Source organism: Empidonax traillii, unplaced genomic scaffold (assembly GCF_003031625.1).
Source record: "Empidonax traillii isolate 1590-97213 ecotype Southwest subspecies unplaced genomic scaffold, ASM303162v1 scaffold17:size2698205, whole genome shotgun sequence".
Taxonomy (NCBI): domain Eukaryota; kingdom Metazoa; phylum Chordata; class Aves; order Passeriformes; family Tyrannidae; genus Empidonax; species Empidonax traillii.
The window spans coordinates 1,877,695-1,898,022 of NW_020955210.1; the positions used below are offsets into that span (position 1 = coordinate 1,877,695).

General features: G+C 36.6%; 1 protein-coding gene across 2 annotated transcripts in view; it reads right to left on the bottom strand.

Annotated features, from left to right (window-relative positions):
* Nucleotides 1-1,134: 1,134 nt before the first annotated feature.
* The window catches only part of SKAP2 (src kinase associated phosphoprotein 2), a 117,576-nt gene continuing 98,382 nt past the window's right edge, over nt 1,135-20,328 (bottom strand). Inside the window, exons 10-13 of one of the 2 annotated variants that reach the window (XM_027896326.1) lie at nt 18,899-18,967; nt 12,423-12,535; nt 2,951-3,052; nt 1,135-1,760 (exon numbers count right to left, since the gene is read on the bottom strand). In XM_027896326.1, coding sequence (XP_027752127.1) covers nt 2,960-3,052; nt 12,423-12,535; nt 18,899-18,967 — 275 coding nt within the window. In that variant the 3' untranslated portion in view covers nt 1,135-1,760; nt 2,951-2,959. The remainder of the gene's footprint in view (nt 1,761-2,950; nt 3,053-12,422; nt 12,536-18,898; nt 18,968-20,328) is intronic. The other variant, XM_027896335.1, reaches the window with a different exon arrangement.

Below are 20,328 nucleotides of genomic sequence, written 5' to 3' on the forward strand. Positions count from 1 at the left end.
AGAATCATTTACTTCACCTTGTTGTGCTTAATTACTACAATCAACACACTATTTTCCAAATTAATCATAACAAAGTAATTTCATTAGTAACACAGCAGGCTGTTGAATTATTAGCATCATAACAGTTTGCAAACAATTAAACTTTATTTGAACCTTAAAAATTTGCAGAGTAGAACATTATTATAAGATCTAATGGCAGGATCGTACAAATCCAGAACAGAACAAATAATCAAGTAAAAGGCTGTACAATATATGAGTTACAATCACCTTTTATAAAATTCACTGTCTCACTGCTCATGGAAAGGCAAGCGCAACCTGAGCGAACAAAGAAAATAATGCGATTAGCATTTTCTACCTCCGAGTTTAAGTTGTAATAACAGAGATTTTCTTATCCAGAAAAGGTTACATCATTTGCAGCGATTTAAAGTAAACCATTCATTCGAGTCGTTGTTCCAAGACATTTCCAGTGTGTTTCAGGACATCTTTTACGTTTTGAATGTTAAGGTAGTTTGCTTACTTCCCCTCCCCCCTTCCCCCAAGTACCAAGAAGGGGAAGCCCTAAAGCAGAACTACAGACAAAAGCCACTTGATTTCTTTGGTTGCCACCACCCAGGAGAGGCCGCTCTGGGCAGCCCTGCCCCTCATCGCTTGGGTAAGGACTCCCTCTCCTGGAAAAAAGGCAGAAGCGGCGCGGGGCAGCACGAAGGGGGAAGGGGACAGGGACGGGATCGGGATCGGGATCGGGATCAGCCTCCGCCTCCTCCCGTCCCACGAAAATTTGCTGCCACCCAGCGCCGCCGCCGCGCAGCGCAGGGACCGGGCCGGGGCCGCCCCCAGCTCGGCACCGCCACCCCCGCGCTGAACCGAGCCCCGGCCGTAGGCACTTGGTCTCAGGGAGATGCGGGGGAGGGAGGGAGGGAGGGACGGGGTTTATTCCTCCCCCCAAAAAAAGTAGGTGGTGATGGTGGAGGGATTTGGAATCACGCAATTAATAAAAAGCCATTCCGGTGGGCAGATTTATGGCGCTGCCATGTTAACAAGGGAGAAGGAGCGTTTCCAGCCCTGCTATTAACGCTTCACATTCTGTACACAATCCACCGGTACGCTTGACAAATTAAAGTAGTAAAAGATCTGAAGACTATAATCTATCATTTTAATGCTTTGCTGATAACGCACAGGATCCATTTCAATGACAATCTCTTTTTAAAAAATTAAAACAAAACTCCGTACCCTGTTTGACGTCTATTAGAATCCAGTGTACCAGCAAGGACCATACATTATCTAACACAAAGCACAACATCTTAGTTTACTGAAAGGATCCGAATTCCCAGTTCAGACTAACGTTACCTTTTAACCCACACTGTTCTCAGTGTCCGCCTCAAGCGAAAACAGCGCAAGCAAATACACAGGGACCTGCACAGGCTCAGCAACTCGAAGACTGGCCTGACCTGCCTCTTTGGCAGATTAAGGGTCTCACAAATCAACTGTGTGGGAAGGTTCAAAAAAGTGGATCTTGCATGCTAATGGCAAAGCACATCTCCAAAACAAGAGTATTTAAAGTATTAACTCTGACTTGCCCAAGCCCCTTGTCCATATGTGGTAGTTTTTTAGCGTACTTTTACGTTTCAACTGACGCTTTCAGCCATGAGGTTCTGGATTTGACAGCAAGACTGCAGGAACTAATCCATGTAGCACTGAAGATCTGTTGCACAACTTGTATCAGAATTCCAAGGTATCCAGATTTGACTCTGCAGAAGCATCTGTAAGGTAAAGATAAAATATTCCACTCTACCATGGACAAAAATATGTTTTACCTGCAGTTTAGCTCATGCTGACTTAGGAAAAATTGTGGGGTTTAATATATTTTCACAAATTTTCATAGAATTCCATCTTCAAGTCAGAAGGGTATCCACACAGGCCGAATTATTACATCAGCAAAAGAATCAAGCCTTCATTGTGTGTCAACAAAATAGTAATTAACAATACAATACTAAATGTATGAGAAAAATAAATCACTGCCTAAAACCTAACATAAAAAAAATTTGCAGACAGAGTACCCTAAAGACTTGCAATATTACACATAAATTTCCCTCAATTTTCCAGTGAAACTGCACAAGATGTACAGTGAGCATTAAAAGGTTAATGCATGCATGAACTGAGTAATAGTTTACCCTCAAAGTTCAGCTTAATTTTTCTAAATCTGAGGAACAGGAAAAGATAGCAGAATTCTCTGAAAGAACACAAACCTACAGCTATACATAAACTGCTAGCATGTTAAGGAGCAACAGGCACTATACGGCTGCTTCTGCCCCATATGTTAATTACCATCTATTTAATTTCCTATCATTACAATTCTATAAAAAGTGACTAAGAGGAACACTTCCTTAGAATTATGATCAATTACATTTATAATGTTTAATATACACAAGGCAACGATCTGACTACATTCACTGAAACCACAAAACGTGTACAGCAGAATCTTCCTTCAGAGGCTGGGCCTGTAAACTGCAGCTGCACACCACTCTTGATCTCAAGTGCACATTTCTTCTGATTAGGGAGAGGGAAGTTGAAAGTTCATCCTTAACCAAAAAACCTCAAACACGCATATCAAACCGAGTCCAAGTATCTATTCCCTTCCACAGTTTTCTGCACAGAGAGATACATATATATTACTAAAGGAACAAAACTAACTACAAACAGCACCAATTTTATTTTTAAAAAAATTGCTGAAGGAGCATAGTTCTTAAATATATCATCCTTTGTACACTGTGGTTTAATATTTCATACAGAATCCCAGAAAAAAAGTATTTTAATTGAACCTTCAATATATTTTGCCATAATCTTTATGTTAACAGGACTCCTACAAAGGTTCCAGGAAAGACATACTTATGAAACAGAGAACAAGGGAACATAGAAGCCATTACAGAAGATTGGATTAAAATGTACTTACCCAGGCCTCTCAAATATCATACATCTCCATTATGTAGGCTTTAGGCACCAAGCCAACGGTTCCCTTCATTTCTCCTACCCACCAGCCATATTCATCGTACTCCTAATTGAAAACAATATGCAGTATTAACCTTTAGTCTGATATAAATGCAATAGAGTTTTGTATGCAACTCCTTATGGATGCTTTGTCTTATATACAGCTATAACCATTTTAACTCAAAATTAAAACATTATATCTTTTTGTTATAGGCATTCACATGCAGAGTTAGGCAAAGGCAGAAGCTAAATTTTAAAAAGGCCAGGCGTACTCAGGAAAATTTCTTAATTATGGCTACTCTTTCTCTAACACCTACTAAAAATATCCTCTCTTCATCACAAATAAAAAAAACTTAACTTTGTAACTAAAATCTAATAGCACAACACTGACATAAGAATCAAGTAGAATTCTTTCAGCATGACAAGGCTAAACTCAAACTTACAATCAACTTATTTTAAAAACTACTTTGCTCAAACGTGAAGGGAACACCACATTCTAATACATAATCTTTCTATGGACAAAGTCTACTATTGCTTTAGGCTTACAGAAATTCTATGGCAGATCTCATATGCCTGACAGATGACTAATGTACTTTTGTTTGAAATTTGTTTAGGCTTAGTGAGATAAATATGAAACAAAATGAATTATAATAGTTTAAAGAAATAATATCTTCCAAAAGCAATACCAAGTAAGAGTATTGTGGTATCCAAATTTAATTTTTTCCTATGAGATAAATATTTTAAGATCAATCCTAACAGTGGTTCAATAAATTTTAACAGCTAAAATTGCACACACACATATATTGAGTTACAAATGAAGTAGTATTAAAACAGAGACCCCACTGAAAACTGAATGATTCGTAAGATAGAAATTACTTTGGAACAAACATGAAAAATACAGAATACACAGATATCTCTGATAAGCAGCGTCTGCTTCCCACTACACTGTTCTTGTGATGAGAAGATAAAAGGCTGTAGGATTTTGAATTACTGGTCCTACTGAGATAAAGCCATTATTGTGATTATTGTGTAGATAAAGTTTTTTGGTTATAAATAGTCAAGTGGAGCTTAAGGGTTAATGGAGTTTCATTAGAGCCTGAGCTATAATGATTTGCTGCTGGCATATTTTGCCTGGTCAAGAGTTCTCTGGGGTCCTATGAGGTGCTTAGTGTACTCAGCTCTCCCTGTGCTTTAACTACGATGAAGCCCTGCTGATGGCCCATCTTCACGTGAGCCCTGGCTTTGTTTTGCTTTTTGGTTTTGCCCTTTTTTTTAAAATGCTTGCATGCAGGCATACACACACTAATTGTGGATGGCTGAACACTAATCTTACATTAAACATTTTCCTCCTTCTCTTAACAGTGAATTGGTGATTTGAAAGATTCTATCCTGCTATCCATAAAATACTGCAGCAAGTGTGATTTAAAGGAAACTCACATAAAAAGCAGCAGGAAAACCTTTATTTGTGATGTGAACATGCAAATGAGAAAGCTTAAAAAATAATTCCACCCTTCCACTGCAGGTCAGTGCTGGGGATGGGTCTGGTCTTGAAAGTCTAGAGGTAGCTATCTGAATCTGATCTTCAGTGCACACTGCTCTCTACAGAAGTTAAGAACTGCTTATAACCCTTCCCATGGGGCTTCACATTACACCCCAAATCCTTAAAGGCAAAACAATACCCTGACACTGAGGTTTATAATGTTCCAGATCAGCCTGTTTAAAAAAATCTATGCTTTATCTCGCAGTACACTGTTTAAATATACAAACCGGATTTCAAGACTGCAGTGGGAAATTGCTGAAAGGAGCGGCACTCACGTATACTACTGGAATCTCAGAAATAAATCTCTCCAAGAGTAAGCAACAAAAGATTTTAAGCTGCTACATGGAATACACGAAGTGACTGACAAGAGTGATTAAGCAAGTTTTGCTAGACATCAGCCAAAAAAACAAACAATACATGAAATGAGGGAAGTGGCTCAGTTAAGCGATCATTAAACTGCATATGACAAATGGCACAGAAAAAGCCTGTGGATTACATTACCCATTGAAAATGTTCCACTACATGAACTTAGAAACAATTGTTTTTAAAGAAACAATTCAGATACCTCAAATTAAAATTAAAAGCATGCTGCTGTTTTGAAAACTTTCTGGTTTTCGCTACTTACTAATACACCACTTACTGCTCTGGCATGAAGCTAAGTGAGAAGATGAAATGAATGTTGATGTAACAGACTAGTAAACTAATTTAAGGATTCACTGCAACCATTATACCATACAGACAATATTGCAATACAGAAGCTTTTACTTTACATTACTATTCTTCGCATGGGTCTCAAGAGCAACATGAATCCCAATTAAACTATCTGCTGTCTATACAAGTCTGAAAAATACAATGGAGATACCTGGCTACCAAGAACATAAAACTTTAATCTCAGTTTTAGAATAATTAGATAGCACTCCCTTTTAAACTGATTAAAGTACAGACATTTCTCTTTAAACTCCTAACCACTCCTTCCTGTCCTCAGTACCACAAGAGTGCTTAACTAGTGAGGCAGACAAGCAGCCCCCTAGTCCTTTCTTGAAGTCACACATAAAATCCAAACTGATGTATTGTTTCTATCAATGTTATCAATTATAAACTCCCTCACAGCAATATAATCTAATTAATACACTGCTGTTGTGAGGTCCATATGTCTATTATTGCTGGTTAAGATGTGTAGAATAAAAGTCTACAGTCTACATTTGTGGGAAATAATGATTAATATGCAGAAGCACTAATATGCAGAAGTTAGGAGTTTTATAAGAATGAAAGTTGGGAAGCACGGTGCTTTTGCAAGCATCAGCTTCAGATCTCAGGTACCACTGGGTTTACCATCTGGTATCCCTCACTGCATTCAGCTCTTAACTGCTAACATAGGCAAGCAACTATACTTCAGAAGGACTGATAAAATAATGAAGAGTCCTTTAATCTACAGGAAACCATTGTAGTCAATTTATAAGAAATATTGCATCCCTTTGTAGGATGTGTAATTATTTTCTATTAATCATGTGCTATAAAGCTACATTATGTGGTTATTCTGTTATCACTAGAAAGAGGCCTGCAGTCAGCTCCTGACAATGTTAGGTAATTACTAACACAAAGCTTCTTTCTCCTTATGTAGAAACGCTATCAAGATCCAGAGGTGCTGTGATGCTCGCTGTATGAAAATAACTCTCCAAAGAAATTCAATAACTGCAAAATGAATTGCTCCAAGGCAAACAGAGGGATAGGAGAGGGGGGCAGGGCCAGATCCAGCCGCCCTGCAATGAGGAGAATGCACAAGTGTGCGGCCACGCTCTGCCATGTGACCGGGAGCACATTTGCCATACCAGGCAATGTTAGCAGGGCTGGGGGGAGGAGGGGGCCACCACAATCCCTGGAAGACAAGCACCAGGGCAATGGAATATATTGTGCCCAATAATATGAAACAACAACCTTACCAAATGACCAAATGCTTTCTAAGCTACTTCTGCAATTCCACTGTCATAGAGTGGCTTATTTTTTTCCCTCGCAGAAATTTATTAACCAAAGTGAAGTAATTTCTCAGGGCAGCAAGGAACAGGTTATGACTTAACATGCTGGCAAAACATTCTCTGTACAGCATGCTTTGATAGCAGGGGGGGAAAAATCCCATCAGGGTTTACAGTTCCCTTAAATGCTTTCAAGTGAACAGTGTGAGCAGGCACTTCTCCTTGTCCTCATCCCACCAATTTCACTGCACTGATGTGTATGTACCCATGACTCCAACAGAAATTGCTCATAAAAGCTTTTGCACTGGGGAAGACAAAATAGTTAGAAACACACTGTTTTCTACAGATATCTTTTAAATTCAAGATTTTAGTCCTCTATAGAATACAATTCTGGCATGCAAAAAGAGAAAATTTCCAATACAGTCTCTACCTTTAGAACAGATCCTCTGCCTAAATTACGTTCTCCAGATGCTTTGCACCATATTAACTTCTACTGACTTCAGCAAAAGTTGAGAACATCTGGTTCTTGTAAAATTAGTCCCCATTGTTAAATACATATGGTACGGTTTTTCATGTTTGTGAAATGGTTTTTTTAATTTATTTTGTTTTTTGAGAAGAGCTGCTGAAAATCATCATTGTGTTTCAATGCCTAGAAGAAAACAATGCAGTGGTATTTAAAAAAAAAAAAACACACAACTGAAGTGGGTGAATTCAACATTTTTCTCCTTCCCTCTTCCAGTGGAGTTGTGAGTAATATTCACTGAATACCTGCAAACCTTAAAACTCAAAAGCAAAAGATATCTATAGCCTTCTTTGGGGTTAAAATAAGTAGCCTTTACTATCAAGCTAAATATGTGTGGGAAGCAGAGATAAATTTCAAAGAATATCCTGGGGGGCAATTTTGGCAAGAAAATATTTTAAAACATCTTTAATTCATCCAGGAGATTCACACTAGCTAAAAAGTTTTAGAACTTCCTTTGGTGTAATTGTTGAATGATACACTATCAACCAGGGAGCAGTTTTGGCACAGAACAGCATTTTCTCTAAAAAGCAGAGAATGACAAATGCTTTAGATAAGTGAATGAGACTTCTTCACAGGTAGTAGAGTTGTTTTAAGACAGCAATAAAATGGTCATCTTTAAAAATATAAGCCTCAGATTTATTGTATGGTTGCATTATTAAGTTTTATTTCCCACAATAACATGAGACAAAATAGACACCAATTAAAGATTTCCAATATAAATCATGGTAAGCAGACTGAATTCTGAACCAAAAGTGTCCCCAGAAAACACCTTGGAACAATAAAAAGGCCATTTTACTTTCCATTAGATGACCCAAGGCCAAATTTTTTACTAATAAGGTAGGTAAAGGCTTACATATTATCAGTATGCAATCCAGCAGACCTGGAGCCACTTCACATTAGTCTTAACTAACCTTCTATCTAAAGGCCTTCAGTTTTATCTTGTGTTTAGACATGCATTTATTCACCTCTCCTCCCATGAGGAATATACCTAAACAAGCCAGAGAAAGGGTAATACAAAACTTCAGTGTAGCATTTGAGTTTTGATCAGAAGCATCCCACTCAAGTGAATCTCCCAATGCTCCCACTTTCCCCACATTGGCTAACTCTGCAGGGCACACACACTACATTTATTTGAGACTAAAATGGAAGATACAATTGAATGTACTCTAACCACTAATTTGTTCTCATTCCACAAAACCAAGCTAGACCTCTTCAGACATCAAGAAGCTTTCAGAAAGCATTTTGTGGACACCAGGGCCTCAAGCACTAAGTGTTTCACTCTGCAAATCTGCTCCTATTGGTATTCCCTGTTTGCTAGGGAAGTCACAGGCAGTATGGTCATGGAAACAGAAATTACCCTTAAATACAGATCTCAGTATGCTCAGCCAGAAAACAGCCTGAGTAATGAAACACTCAGGATTTTAGTATGCCTTTGATATCTTTTTGAAAAAATACTGAATAAACACATTTTATTAAGCTTATACAGATAGTGTACAAAATGCTCACAGTGATTCTGAAACAGCTGCATTATTAAGTTGCACTTTTATTTCATAAGCAGTAACCTGAGCTATGGAGATTCTTTGTTTGTCTTTTCAATAAGTAAAAAATACAGGTTGAGATGTGAGCATTTTAACAGAAATTTATTGCATTGAAAGAACAAAAATCTGCCATGCTGGAAACCTACAATCACTGAATAAAAGGTAATCTAAACACCAAATTAATGCTCTACTTTCATAAAAAATTCTAGAGCAAAAGGTTAAGTCACAGATGAGATTTCCATGACTCATAAATATCAGAGTGAACAGTGTTGGCATGTAATGAAATAATAACAGGTAAGGAGAATTCCAGTTAGAGATATAATTTCTGATTTTAACATTATTTGCTATTTTAATAAAAATATAAATAAGATGGATATTAAATTAGCTTTAAAATAAAGAAATGTCTGTAATTTTACTAAGCAGGTGCCTGCTAACATATAGGTAAATTTTCATTATTACTTGCTTTTGGCCAATGAAATTATGGAATTTCACAACACAAAACATACACCTAAAGCAAACAAACCCTTACTGCTAGTGTTGCACTTGCATAAATTGTGCATATGAAATTTAGGAAAAAGATTAGAGCTACCTTCATTCACAGTTATCTTTGTTTCTGGAAATTGATTTCTTGAGTAGACCTATGGAAGATTTATAAAAATGATTGCTATATCATGGTCTGTTTTCCCATTTATCACATGGGCTTGAAAGCAAAAGCAAGCCCATAATTGAGCAGGAGTTAAGAACAATTATCCTTTCAGCAAACAGGACTCCCAAGTGTTACATTTCTAATAGTCAATATTAACTAAAAAATGATATTAAAGAGTCCCTTTATCATTAGAACTATAAAATATTTTTTTACTCTGTAATGGAATAGAGGTATATAGTTTTCTGAAAGTTCACATCATTCATAGCCTAAGTCATAAAAGACACTTGAATATTCAAGGTACTATAAATTAATAATAATAATATTATATCTGTACATATACATTGATCAATTAATCTGAAAAGTTAACTACTTTTTTAAATAAAGAAAAGTTAACCAGTAGTTAACTGAGAATAGTCCTGTTAATTCTGCTCAGATTAAAAACTCAACTTTTGAGAGAAACTCTCAAAGGTAGGAAAACTTAGACAAAAGTTGGGAGTGGTTTTATTGGGGTTTTTGTTGGCTTGGGGGTTTTTCTTGTAAAAAAAAAGGTAGTTTTTGAATGCACCTTTAAAACAAGAAAAACATGCTTTTCTACAGTAATTACACTAATCGGGCACAGGTATCTCTGTTGTCAGAGTATGAGCTCATGCTCATTGAACTAACATTGAATTTTGATGCTCAGTTTAAAGCAAATTATGGGGGACTTATCTTTGCAGAATGCTTAGCTATTTTAAGAAGTAAACACTGCCAAATTGAAACCATGCTCATTTTTCTAAAAGGCATTCACCTAGAAACTTACATGTAGCATACTGCTCCACTTGCTTTATTTAAACTCTATAAATGCCAAAATTTGCTAAACCGATTCATAATTATTTCTGTTGTACTAATGATCTCTCTTCTTGGAAACAAAATCGTCACTTTTACCCTAATTTCTATAAAGGTATGTGAAAAGCTGGTAAAAATATATTGCTTTGGCATAACTATTTCTGGGAGAGATGAATATCTATCTTATCACATTCATCAGAGCATTTACATTTCACTGTAAAACAAAGAACTATTACATGTTGCACAAATATGCTTGATATTTTGCTAATGCTTCACCCCTCCTACTATAACACTACTATACCTATACTTACTTCCTTACCAGCAAAATGTGATTTTCAAGAGCAATGTTCACACGTGGCTGACATATGATAGAAAGGCAATAAAGCCATAGCTAGGTTCAGCTGAAGCTGAATTTATGACACCATTTTGGATCCATACACATAACCCTCTGTCAGTACCTGCATCTCTTATTTTCAACCACTAGATGGTGTGAAAAAATAAAAAAATTGCCTAGAATGCCTGCCGACTGCCACAAAATTCAAGTATTAATGTAGTGGATTAAGAAATATTTTAAAAGAAAAGTCTTGACCCGCTTCAGGGTGGCTGGGCTCACTTTTCCTTTGGTTATATTTTCACTTACCAAACAAAGAGCTCATAAATGACCAGACCTTGAAACTGAATCAAGTGGAAGGTTAAGATGGATAATTCTCTGGCACTTTGCCCTCCGAGGACCCTAAATTCCGAGCTGACAGTAGTGGCCAACACTCATTTTTCCGAAAAAGCTGTAACAATCTTTAAGCGAAACAGGGCCAAATTTTCTGGGCTATATTTTGGAGTGGAAATCAATCCAGAGAGAGAAAATCTATATATCTGGAGCAGTAGCAAGCCTGTTTCAAGGACCGATTACGGATTTATCACGGCATGGCAACAAGTCAGTTGATATACACACGACAGCTTAAACTACTGTTTTTTTTATTCTGCTCCATTTTTTAAATTAAATTCCTCACTTTTTTGGGGAAGGAGTAGCAAACAATTTTTTTCACCTACAAGATGAAGATTAAGATTTTATAGTCCCCATACTGTACCCAGAGAGCACAACCCACAAAGAGGCCAAACCCATGCAGCGGAATCCATTTCGCTCATGGGCTTTTTGAGGGGAGGAAGAGAGGTAAGAGGTGGTTGTTTTAAATTAGAACAATTCTTTAGTGCTGAATAACTGATGGAAAGTTTGCCAACCCAAGAGCGCTATTCAGCCTTTAGTAATGCAATTCAGTTATTAGCTTAAGTGATGATGAAATACCTCAAAAGACATACATGGTCAAACTACTATTAGTAATATATCTTCTATATTCTTATATAGGACTATCCTTCTATCCATAAATCTTAAATTTATTTAAAACAGAAGCTGTTACATTTATTATCGAGAAACATACTTAAAGGTATCACAGAAGATTTAAAGCAATTGTGACAAAACTTAAGAGTTTGAAACTAAGACAAATAAAGTCTTTAGCTTTCATGCACCTACTTGTGTATTTCAATGGCCTACATATTTCTGGCACTAATTACCCTGAATGGCAATTAGATCTATATTCTACACATGTTTTTAAAGGTAGATTTTTTCAATGAGAACTTTAAAAGCTCAGGGTTTTTTCTTATACGTGGGGAACATAAATTTCCTTTGATTTATTTTTCAGAAGTAGACTTCAATGGACCATGAAATATATATTTTAGAAGAGGTTTTGGTTTTGTTAGAGAGGTTAAGGAAAAACAAGCAAATTAACCAACATTAATGTAGAATAAAATTTCATGCTTATACTTCATGCTTGTATTTCATGCTTAGCGTCAATTCAGATTAAAGGAATTATATTTCTCATTTGCTTTGCAAATAGGAAAGTTTGCAATTAAAAATTGCCCAAATCTGTCAGAGCAAACAAATTTGGAATCTGAGCTGTCAGAACAATTACAGTATACATACAAAGATGAAAGCATAGTTCAAAAAAGCACATCTTCTGCAGCAAGATCCCAAAAAAGTCAGAATTAGCACAGTCAGGAATATAAAACAGGAAACAAAAAGCATAACATACAAGATAACTTAGAATTCTACAAGGTTAACTTCTGCAAGCAGAAAGCACATTGTCTCCTGTTAAATCAGTTAACAAATGGTAGCCAAGATTTAACAAGTAAATAAACATGCTTTTAAGTTAATTCCTGTTACACAGCTATGTTTTAAATGTGGTTATAGTTCATTTGACAAAATAATTAATTGCAATGAATATCTGATTGCAAACAAAGGATCTGAAAGGGAGTGCCAGTTTCCCCCCATAGAACTGTGGGAATGTGTCCTTCTGCCATGGCTCTCTTTTTACAATTACATAGTCCCAGCAGTACCTCATACCTTGCTGAGAATGTAGATAACGTCACCCCGTTTAAATGTCAGCTCATCAGGTACATCTCCTGTGCAGTCCCACAAACCTAGATAGAAATTGGCATAATCGATGTTTTCGCTATCTGCAAAGAAAACAGCATCTAATTAGAAAAGGATAAAGACTGTGGGACTAAAGTTACACTTTAAATCTCCAGATAGTACAATGCAATTTATTAGCACACATTTCTTACTTCTTTTTTTTTTAGAAACATCTCCTCCATACCACAAAAGCAAGTAGAAAACAAGTTTAATGTGCAAGCCCTTCACTGGCAAGTTGCATCACTGAGAAACATGTAGCTACAGGTTTTCAAAGCATTTCCCAGCTGCAACTTAATGCACCTAGTTTTCCTCTACTAGTACATTTCTAGCTAGCCATATATGTATCTCAACTTGAAACTGATAAAATTGTTAGAATATAATTAATAATAATCTGTGAAAGGAAGCCAAAGTAAGTATTTTGTGATACGCTCCCCCTCCTTCTCCTGTTCCAACAAAATTAAAGAGCTTCTCTGAGAACCTTTGAGATAATCCTTGATTGTTCCTTGTGAAATATTAGAGAACTTGGAAACTGTTGCTGAAGTTGCATTTCAAAAATATTTGTGTCAGCTCCAGTTTAGGACATTAAGCTCTGGCTAAACATGCAACTACACTATAGTCATAAACTCATCCTTCTAACAGCATAAGCACAATGGATGTGCTGTGTTCAAGCTGCCATACAGACCATTAACTGATTGATTATTTAGCACTCTTTGCTCTGTAATACGGCAATAACACAGTAATAAATGCTTTGTCATACATTTACAATACAGAGTACATCTATTGAAACACAGCGCTCACACACAGTTAAATACACTGGGTGCTTCTGTTACACTGCAAACTATTTCCTGTTTTTAATTCCATGAGAATGGAGTGTGATGAGTTAATGCAAAAAGAATGTAAGCAATACCACTAAGATGACCAGTTACATTATGTATACACTAACCAGACAGAATGTATATGTACTAATAATTTACATCACTGGAAAGCTATCTTCTAATTCTGATAACATAAATATCACTGAACTGGCTGGATCAAGGCTGTCATCTTAGTTTTGTTATATGATCCTTGAACAGCAGGCTTGCTGGGTATTCCAACATATACCAGTTACATTTGCATGTCGTTAGCACTCTACACCTTATTTATAGTTTACAATTTAATCATGATTGGTTCACTTTATTACAGAAAAAATCATGTTAAAATATCAAGTATCAAGTGATAGAAAGCATCACGTTATAAAAAAACCAGCGGTGTTCAACTTGTGCTCTTCCCTATTTTGGCAAATACTTAGATCTGAATTTTAATACACTGGATGAGCAAGAAGAGCTTGTTTTCTATTTCTCCATTTCAGTCTGTGTTCTGTGCTATTTTATTTGGATGGCAATACTGTCATAAGGCTAAGTATTCACAACCTTGAATTTAAAGTTGTAATGCCAATTACCCACCATTTAATTTTCCATAAACTGGTGATTAGGAGCTACGACTTCCTATGTAGCACTAGGGGGCGTTCTGGCTGCCAGTGCCGGAATTCTTCTGTCCTTGCCCCCAAAAGCAGCAACTAGATACACGTACGTATAAAGCTCCCAACCACTCAGAAATATGAGATTTGGTTACTACGCCTAGACATTATCATTTCAAGATGAAGGCAGAATCAGTTTGAAATGCTGCTCCTCCAAATTTTGGCCCTTCCTAATTTTTAGTCCATTATTTGCCAATTTAGCATTAGACAATTACAAAGAGTAACACAGGTTAGCGAGAAATTAATTTGTGATAAATATTAAATCAGAATCTCTCCTCCATCTTTTGATATCATACTGATCACAGTTCCCAACCCTTATCTTGTAAAAGATAACATAAACCCACATGAGTATAAACTAAAAGATCTATTTCAGTATATCCTGCCTTTCAAATCTTTCAGCAGTTAGCTCATTGATTTGGTTTAAAATATGTTAATCAGGATTTTTACTTCTTCAGAACTGCACTGAAAAAAAAAAAAAAAAGACTTTTCATGCTGACCTTTACTGCTTTGAGCTCTGTTCTTAGCTTTGTGTGCCTGAATTAACTCCTGTTAACACTAATGGGAGATGCAACAGAAGAGACACTACAGAGGGTGAGACACATCTCTCCCTATACGTTCACCATGAGCATTTAATTGACTCTTAAAGTGGGAAAGCAAATCAGCTAAGAACATGGCAACACTGGAAAAGATGCATTTTAAAATAAGCTTACTGCAACAATGGATATTGACCACAGACTAACCAGGGCTCTGTGCCCTCATTTGTGAATTCAACATAAGCCAGGGTCATTTAAATCACAAAGCCACATTTTTCAGAACATATACCAGTATAGCAGGAGCACAGAAACAAAAAAAAGAAAGTGGCAATGTAAGTTTGCAAACAATTATGCTGGTCTTCCAAGAAGTGTTAATTTCAAATTTAAAAACCTCTCTCATGCCCACCAGCACAAATTTCCCCAAACTGTGTAAGGGCAAATACACACGAATAAAAGATAATTGTAAATGTAACTTCAGATTTTATATATCTTAAGTGAATAATGCTTCATAATATGATTCATAGTGCCTCACAAACAGAGGTGTAGAATGAAAAAAAGTTGCAAAAACCTCTGCAAAACAGGAGCCCCTTCTTTCTTACTTCAGTCCCTCTTCCAGTTTGAGAAGACCCTGACAAATTTCATTTTATTGCCTCTGAAGAATGGTATAAAACAAAACCGGGGGCCTGCGTAAAGGAATTTTTTATTTATATGATAATGAAATATTGTGGAGCTTCTTAAACACAGGTAATACCTGAAAACAGATGGATTTAGCATCAAGAACTTATGTGGTCATTAGAGTTCAAATTCAAAAGGTATTGATTTTCTGGCATTACTCTGTCACAATTACACTCTATTCTCATATGCTATGAAATGTCATGTGCCTTAAAAATACTATGATGGCATAATGGCTAAACTGAAGTCTGTCATATTTTAAAGTTTCTGCCACTTAGGCCACAAATACAAATAAGACATGATCAAAAAAAAGGTAAGCGTGTGGCAGAGGGCAGAAAGCAGTTTGCATTTACCTACCCACTGCTTTTAAGATTACCAGGGACAAGAAATGGGTGAGCAAGATTTTGGAAAGGTTTTTTCTTCCAAAAATACTTCTTTTATTCTAGGACAGCTATCTGGATGAACTACTATCCAACAGTTTCCAATACTCTTCCAAAAAGAATTCCTCATGGCTTTCTTCTGCCATCTCTGTTTTTCCAGTAACAGTATTAGGAACAATATATATTTCTGTCCAAAATACTGATAAAAACACTTCAGAGTTTGACAGATCAAAAGGCAATGCTGCCAGTCTCTTTGACAGTAGTCTCAGACTGCTTATTTCACTGAAAAACGCTGGCATCTGACAACACATCCTTGAAGAAAGAAAGGTGAACAGTTCAGGTAAAAAAACCTGACAAATATATCACTCAAACATGCAACACAAATATTACTGTTTAAAACTTAAGAATGCCCATGGATTCTTCAAGGGGAAAAAATTATAATACTATTCTAAAAACCACAATAGACATTGGGAGAAAAAAATATGAAAAAAATATGAAAATGCACTACCTAAAACATTAGAATAAATGTGATTGTGCCTAATTTTCATTAGTCTTCCATTTCAACACTGGTGGCTTCTAAGTTAGCAAAACCTACTATGGTAGTGATTTAGAGATAGTAATTATATTATTTGCCTACACATCACTTGTGGAATGAAGGAATATATATGTATGCTTTCCTTTCACAACCCTGGTCCACTGCCTAGTATATTAAGCAGCTGGCCATTCTGACTCATATTCTTCAAATCATTAATAAGATTCTTCAAAAGTTAATAGCACCAGATTTGAAGACTACTTAACAATATTTGAAAAATACAAATTGTACCCCTTTTATTAATGATGCGCTCAATATTTACCAAACTGAAGGTTTAAAGATGGAGATACAGCTGAAGTTCAAAATTAATGCTACCAGAATGAATGTTTCCCGCAAGTGACTCTTGGTGTTGAGTCTCAATGCCCACACAAGACAAACTCTGTTAAGGAACACTGGTATTTGTTAGTTCTGATGATGTCCTAAACTGCAAAAAATGCCTTACTTGCACTTTATCCCACAGGCCAGAAAAGTTAGGAAATAAGGGAAAAATAATTACAGTGTATTTATTTGAACTCAAACTCTAATTTAGCCCAAGCTATTCAGTATTATCTTTTACTGCTCCTTAGTTAGTCTAAAATCAAGATATTTACACTGATACAGCACAAAACATGACACTTCTTGAAACAGTGATTGTGGAAAAGATAATGGGTAGATAGTCATAGCAAGAAAGACCAAGTAAGCCATAACTGAAACTCTTCAATGCTTTGGTATTTTTTAAGTAATTAGGTCACTACCAATTAATGTAAAGCTACCCAGCAGCAACAGTCTGCATCAAGAGCGACGGAATAAGAACTCAAGTCTGCCAGTTAGCTGAAGCAGAGATGTGGTAAGGCAAGAAAAGAGTAGGAAAAAAAAAGAAACCTTTTTTGTACTTAGCCTGAGCTCACAGACAATTTACAGAATATTTTCTGTGAAGTTCAGGTTTAGTAAAATTAGGCAATAAATTAAATTTAAGAATTTATGCCCTGTTTGTGTGGACAATCATAAAATATTCTTGAGTCAAATCAGATACTTATTATGTGATGCCCATCAGAAATAGTCATGTTAACTCAGCCCTAAAGTCAAACCAATTACTAGTATTAAATAGTGAACTATGTAAGATCAGATGAGAAAGTTATTGCTTGGAATGAATCTGATATCTGGGGGTAACTGCTCTGGTATTTTCAAATACATTACACAAATACTAGTCAGATTGATAGGGCTGTTCTCACAGCAGTTAAAACTTTTGAAAACTGTAGATGCTAAGGTTTTGATTTCTTAAAAGTATGACCAATTGGAACTTCAGGAAGATACGTTAGTGAAAAAAACCAATGCTGTTGGCAACTTTATAATTGGATTGACCCCATGCTCCATTATGACAACACATTCTTATAATTACAGTAATGTCTAAATGAGTACTAAATATTAAGGCTGTAATGAGTCATGTTGTTTTACACATGTTTTTAGCACAGCACAATGCTAACAGCATCTGATGACTTGGCTCTTGTTTCCTTTCCAAGAAAAGCAACCCAAAACTCCTCACAGCAACCTGTTCCTGCTTTCCTGTATGGGTCAGGAAATCAGGCCTCTGTTTCCTCTCCACATGTTGCAACAGGAAGAGCACTGCAGAGCTACTTCCTAAAGGAACTCTTCTTGCCCACCCTTTCCTTGACAGCCCTGAAAGAATTATGTGTATTATGTACGATGGGGGAAGGAGAGCCAGACTGCATGTCAGTGCAGGTCACAGTTACAATGCAGCAGATCTCAAAAAGGTGTAAGGTCTGATAAGGAGCAGTCTTCTCTACTTGCTGTGTCAAATCACCAATAGTTTATCTAAAGGTCTGTGCCCTTGAAACACAAATATATCTTGTTTTTAAGCATAACTGGAAATACCTTTCTGTCAAGAAAAGTTGTCTGGCCATATGACTTTACATGGTGTATGCAGTTATTTTTCCAGTCCCAGAGATAATTAGCACAAGGGCAGTTTGCCAAGCTAAAGCTGAGAGAATATCCTTCACAGCCTTTCTGGGCATTTGTGTCCTTTTCCAATTTTTATGCTGCTGTCACTGGACTCTGGCATTTCTTACCCAATTCATTTGCTTTCTGTGGTAATCATATGCAATGAAGATATGCATGGCCAACATTTAAACAGGCTGCAGATCAATTAGTGGTCTTAAGTTTATCTGATTTTTATCAAAGAAGACAGAGCTTTGGGTCGATTGTCAGAGCCTGTGTCAAGTTGACCTTTTCAGAGATGTCTACATTGCCAGTCCCTTGGGCAACTTGTTGTCCCCTGTTAGTCTCTGAATGGCAGAAGTCTGTTCTGCTCAAGCACAAAGTATACACAGATGTCTATATTACATTCTTATAGGTTTGACAGCAACTGCATGTTGTATCTATAAACTGTCCTTTAGCAGTGACACTTCCTCAATGATGATAAGCTAATTTATGCAACTAAATCTCCTTTGTGCAGAAATGAAAGCTAATTGAGTCATTACAAAGTAATTCAGGAAGGAATACCTTGTATAAATTGGCTTACTTTATAAATCCTTCTCGAGTGGTTTTCATGCATCCTAAGTGGTGCTAAGCAGTTTTGCTGCCATCACATACTCGGGTAAAAAGGCAGCTTTATAGAGCTATAAAAACATTATTTTAAAACAGCAAATGGAAGAGACAAGAAAATAAAGGTAAAAAGAAAGAGCATATGCAAAATAAAGAAGAAAGGTTTTTAATACCTGAATCAGTGTTAACATCCTCCTGGCTCTCTTTTCTTGGCACTTCAACATTTGAAGGAACCCGTTCTTCTGCAAAACACATAACTGCAGATGAAACTCTGAAGGGACACCTCAGCTGACAGGAATTACAGCCCCCATCAGTCCAAAAGCCACACTCTACATTTCCAGATTGTAAACCCTGTTTACTATTTTACATTTATACAGAAGTTGGAACATTGTTATTTCTGTGGTTTCCCCCACCCATCCAAACACTCCAGGAGCTTTCTTTCAAAATCTCAATTGCAAACATCTGTTTCCCTTTACACTCTGCTCTGAAGGCAATCACATAGAGAGCTGCAGTTCTGCTGTTCTTCAGTCATTCTGAGACAATTAGAATGAGGGTCATCTTCTGCTACGTGCACTTCTTGACAGGATAAAGAAAATGAAACCAAGGATTGAAAAAGTATCCCCAGCCCATGAAAGAACTCAGTTCTTAAGAGCAGTATGCAGAGAAGGCAGAAGACATCTCACCTTCAGCCCTGTCCTACAGACACACTAGCTTGACACCTGCATGATGGGAACACAGCCACTATAGATGCCATGCCTTCGCTGCTCCTGCCCACTGTGCCTGAACATAGTTTTCAGCAAGCCAGACCATATAAAAAAAATTAGTGCAAGTTTAGGGACAAGAAAAGAGAAAGCCTGGCAGCGATTGGCTCTGAGGCATGTTTTCTGGCTAGCAGGCTTGGAACACGCTGAAATCCCCACAGGCAATTTCAAAAGATGTGCTCCATACTTCCTGTCCAGCACAGACAGGGAACTCGCTCATGCCCAGACCCTCATTTAAGTAAATCCACACTCCACTCAGTACGGGGAAGTCAGATCTGCTTCTCACATGTCACAGTCAACAATTCTGTTGATGAGGCAAAAAAGGGAAAAAACTATGAGGTTTTTAGCTGTATTCTGTCTTTAGGTTCATAAGGAAGTAGAAACAAATTTTTCTTTGTATTTACAGTATATCAAAACTGACAAGGCTGTTGTACGAATAAGGAAATAGTATATTGATAAACCCACTTCTCAAACAAGAACTGGACTTTTAATACTTTTAAATTATTTGCCTTTGCTAGTCATCACATCTTATGCAGATAGTTATGCTTTTTTTTAAGCACACATTTCAGCAACTAATTTTGATATTTTACTAATGACAGACAACAAAGAACTCACAGCTTTTAAAATGATCCTTATTGTGCAACTTTTATGTAATTGCCCATTTACTTTGACAAAGAGTGAATTTTATATGAAAAGTTCAAAGGATTTTTAGCCTTGTAAAAATTTAATCTATCCACAAGACTGTTCTTGCAAACATTAAAGCAGATGTTTAAAGCACGAGAGTAGACCTGTTGGGAATGAGTATGCATAATTGCTGCTAACCTCTATACACAGTCCTACAA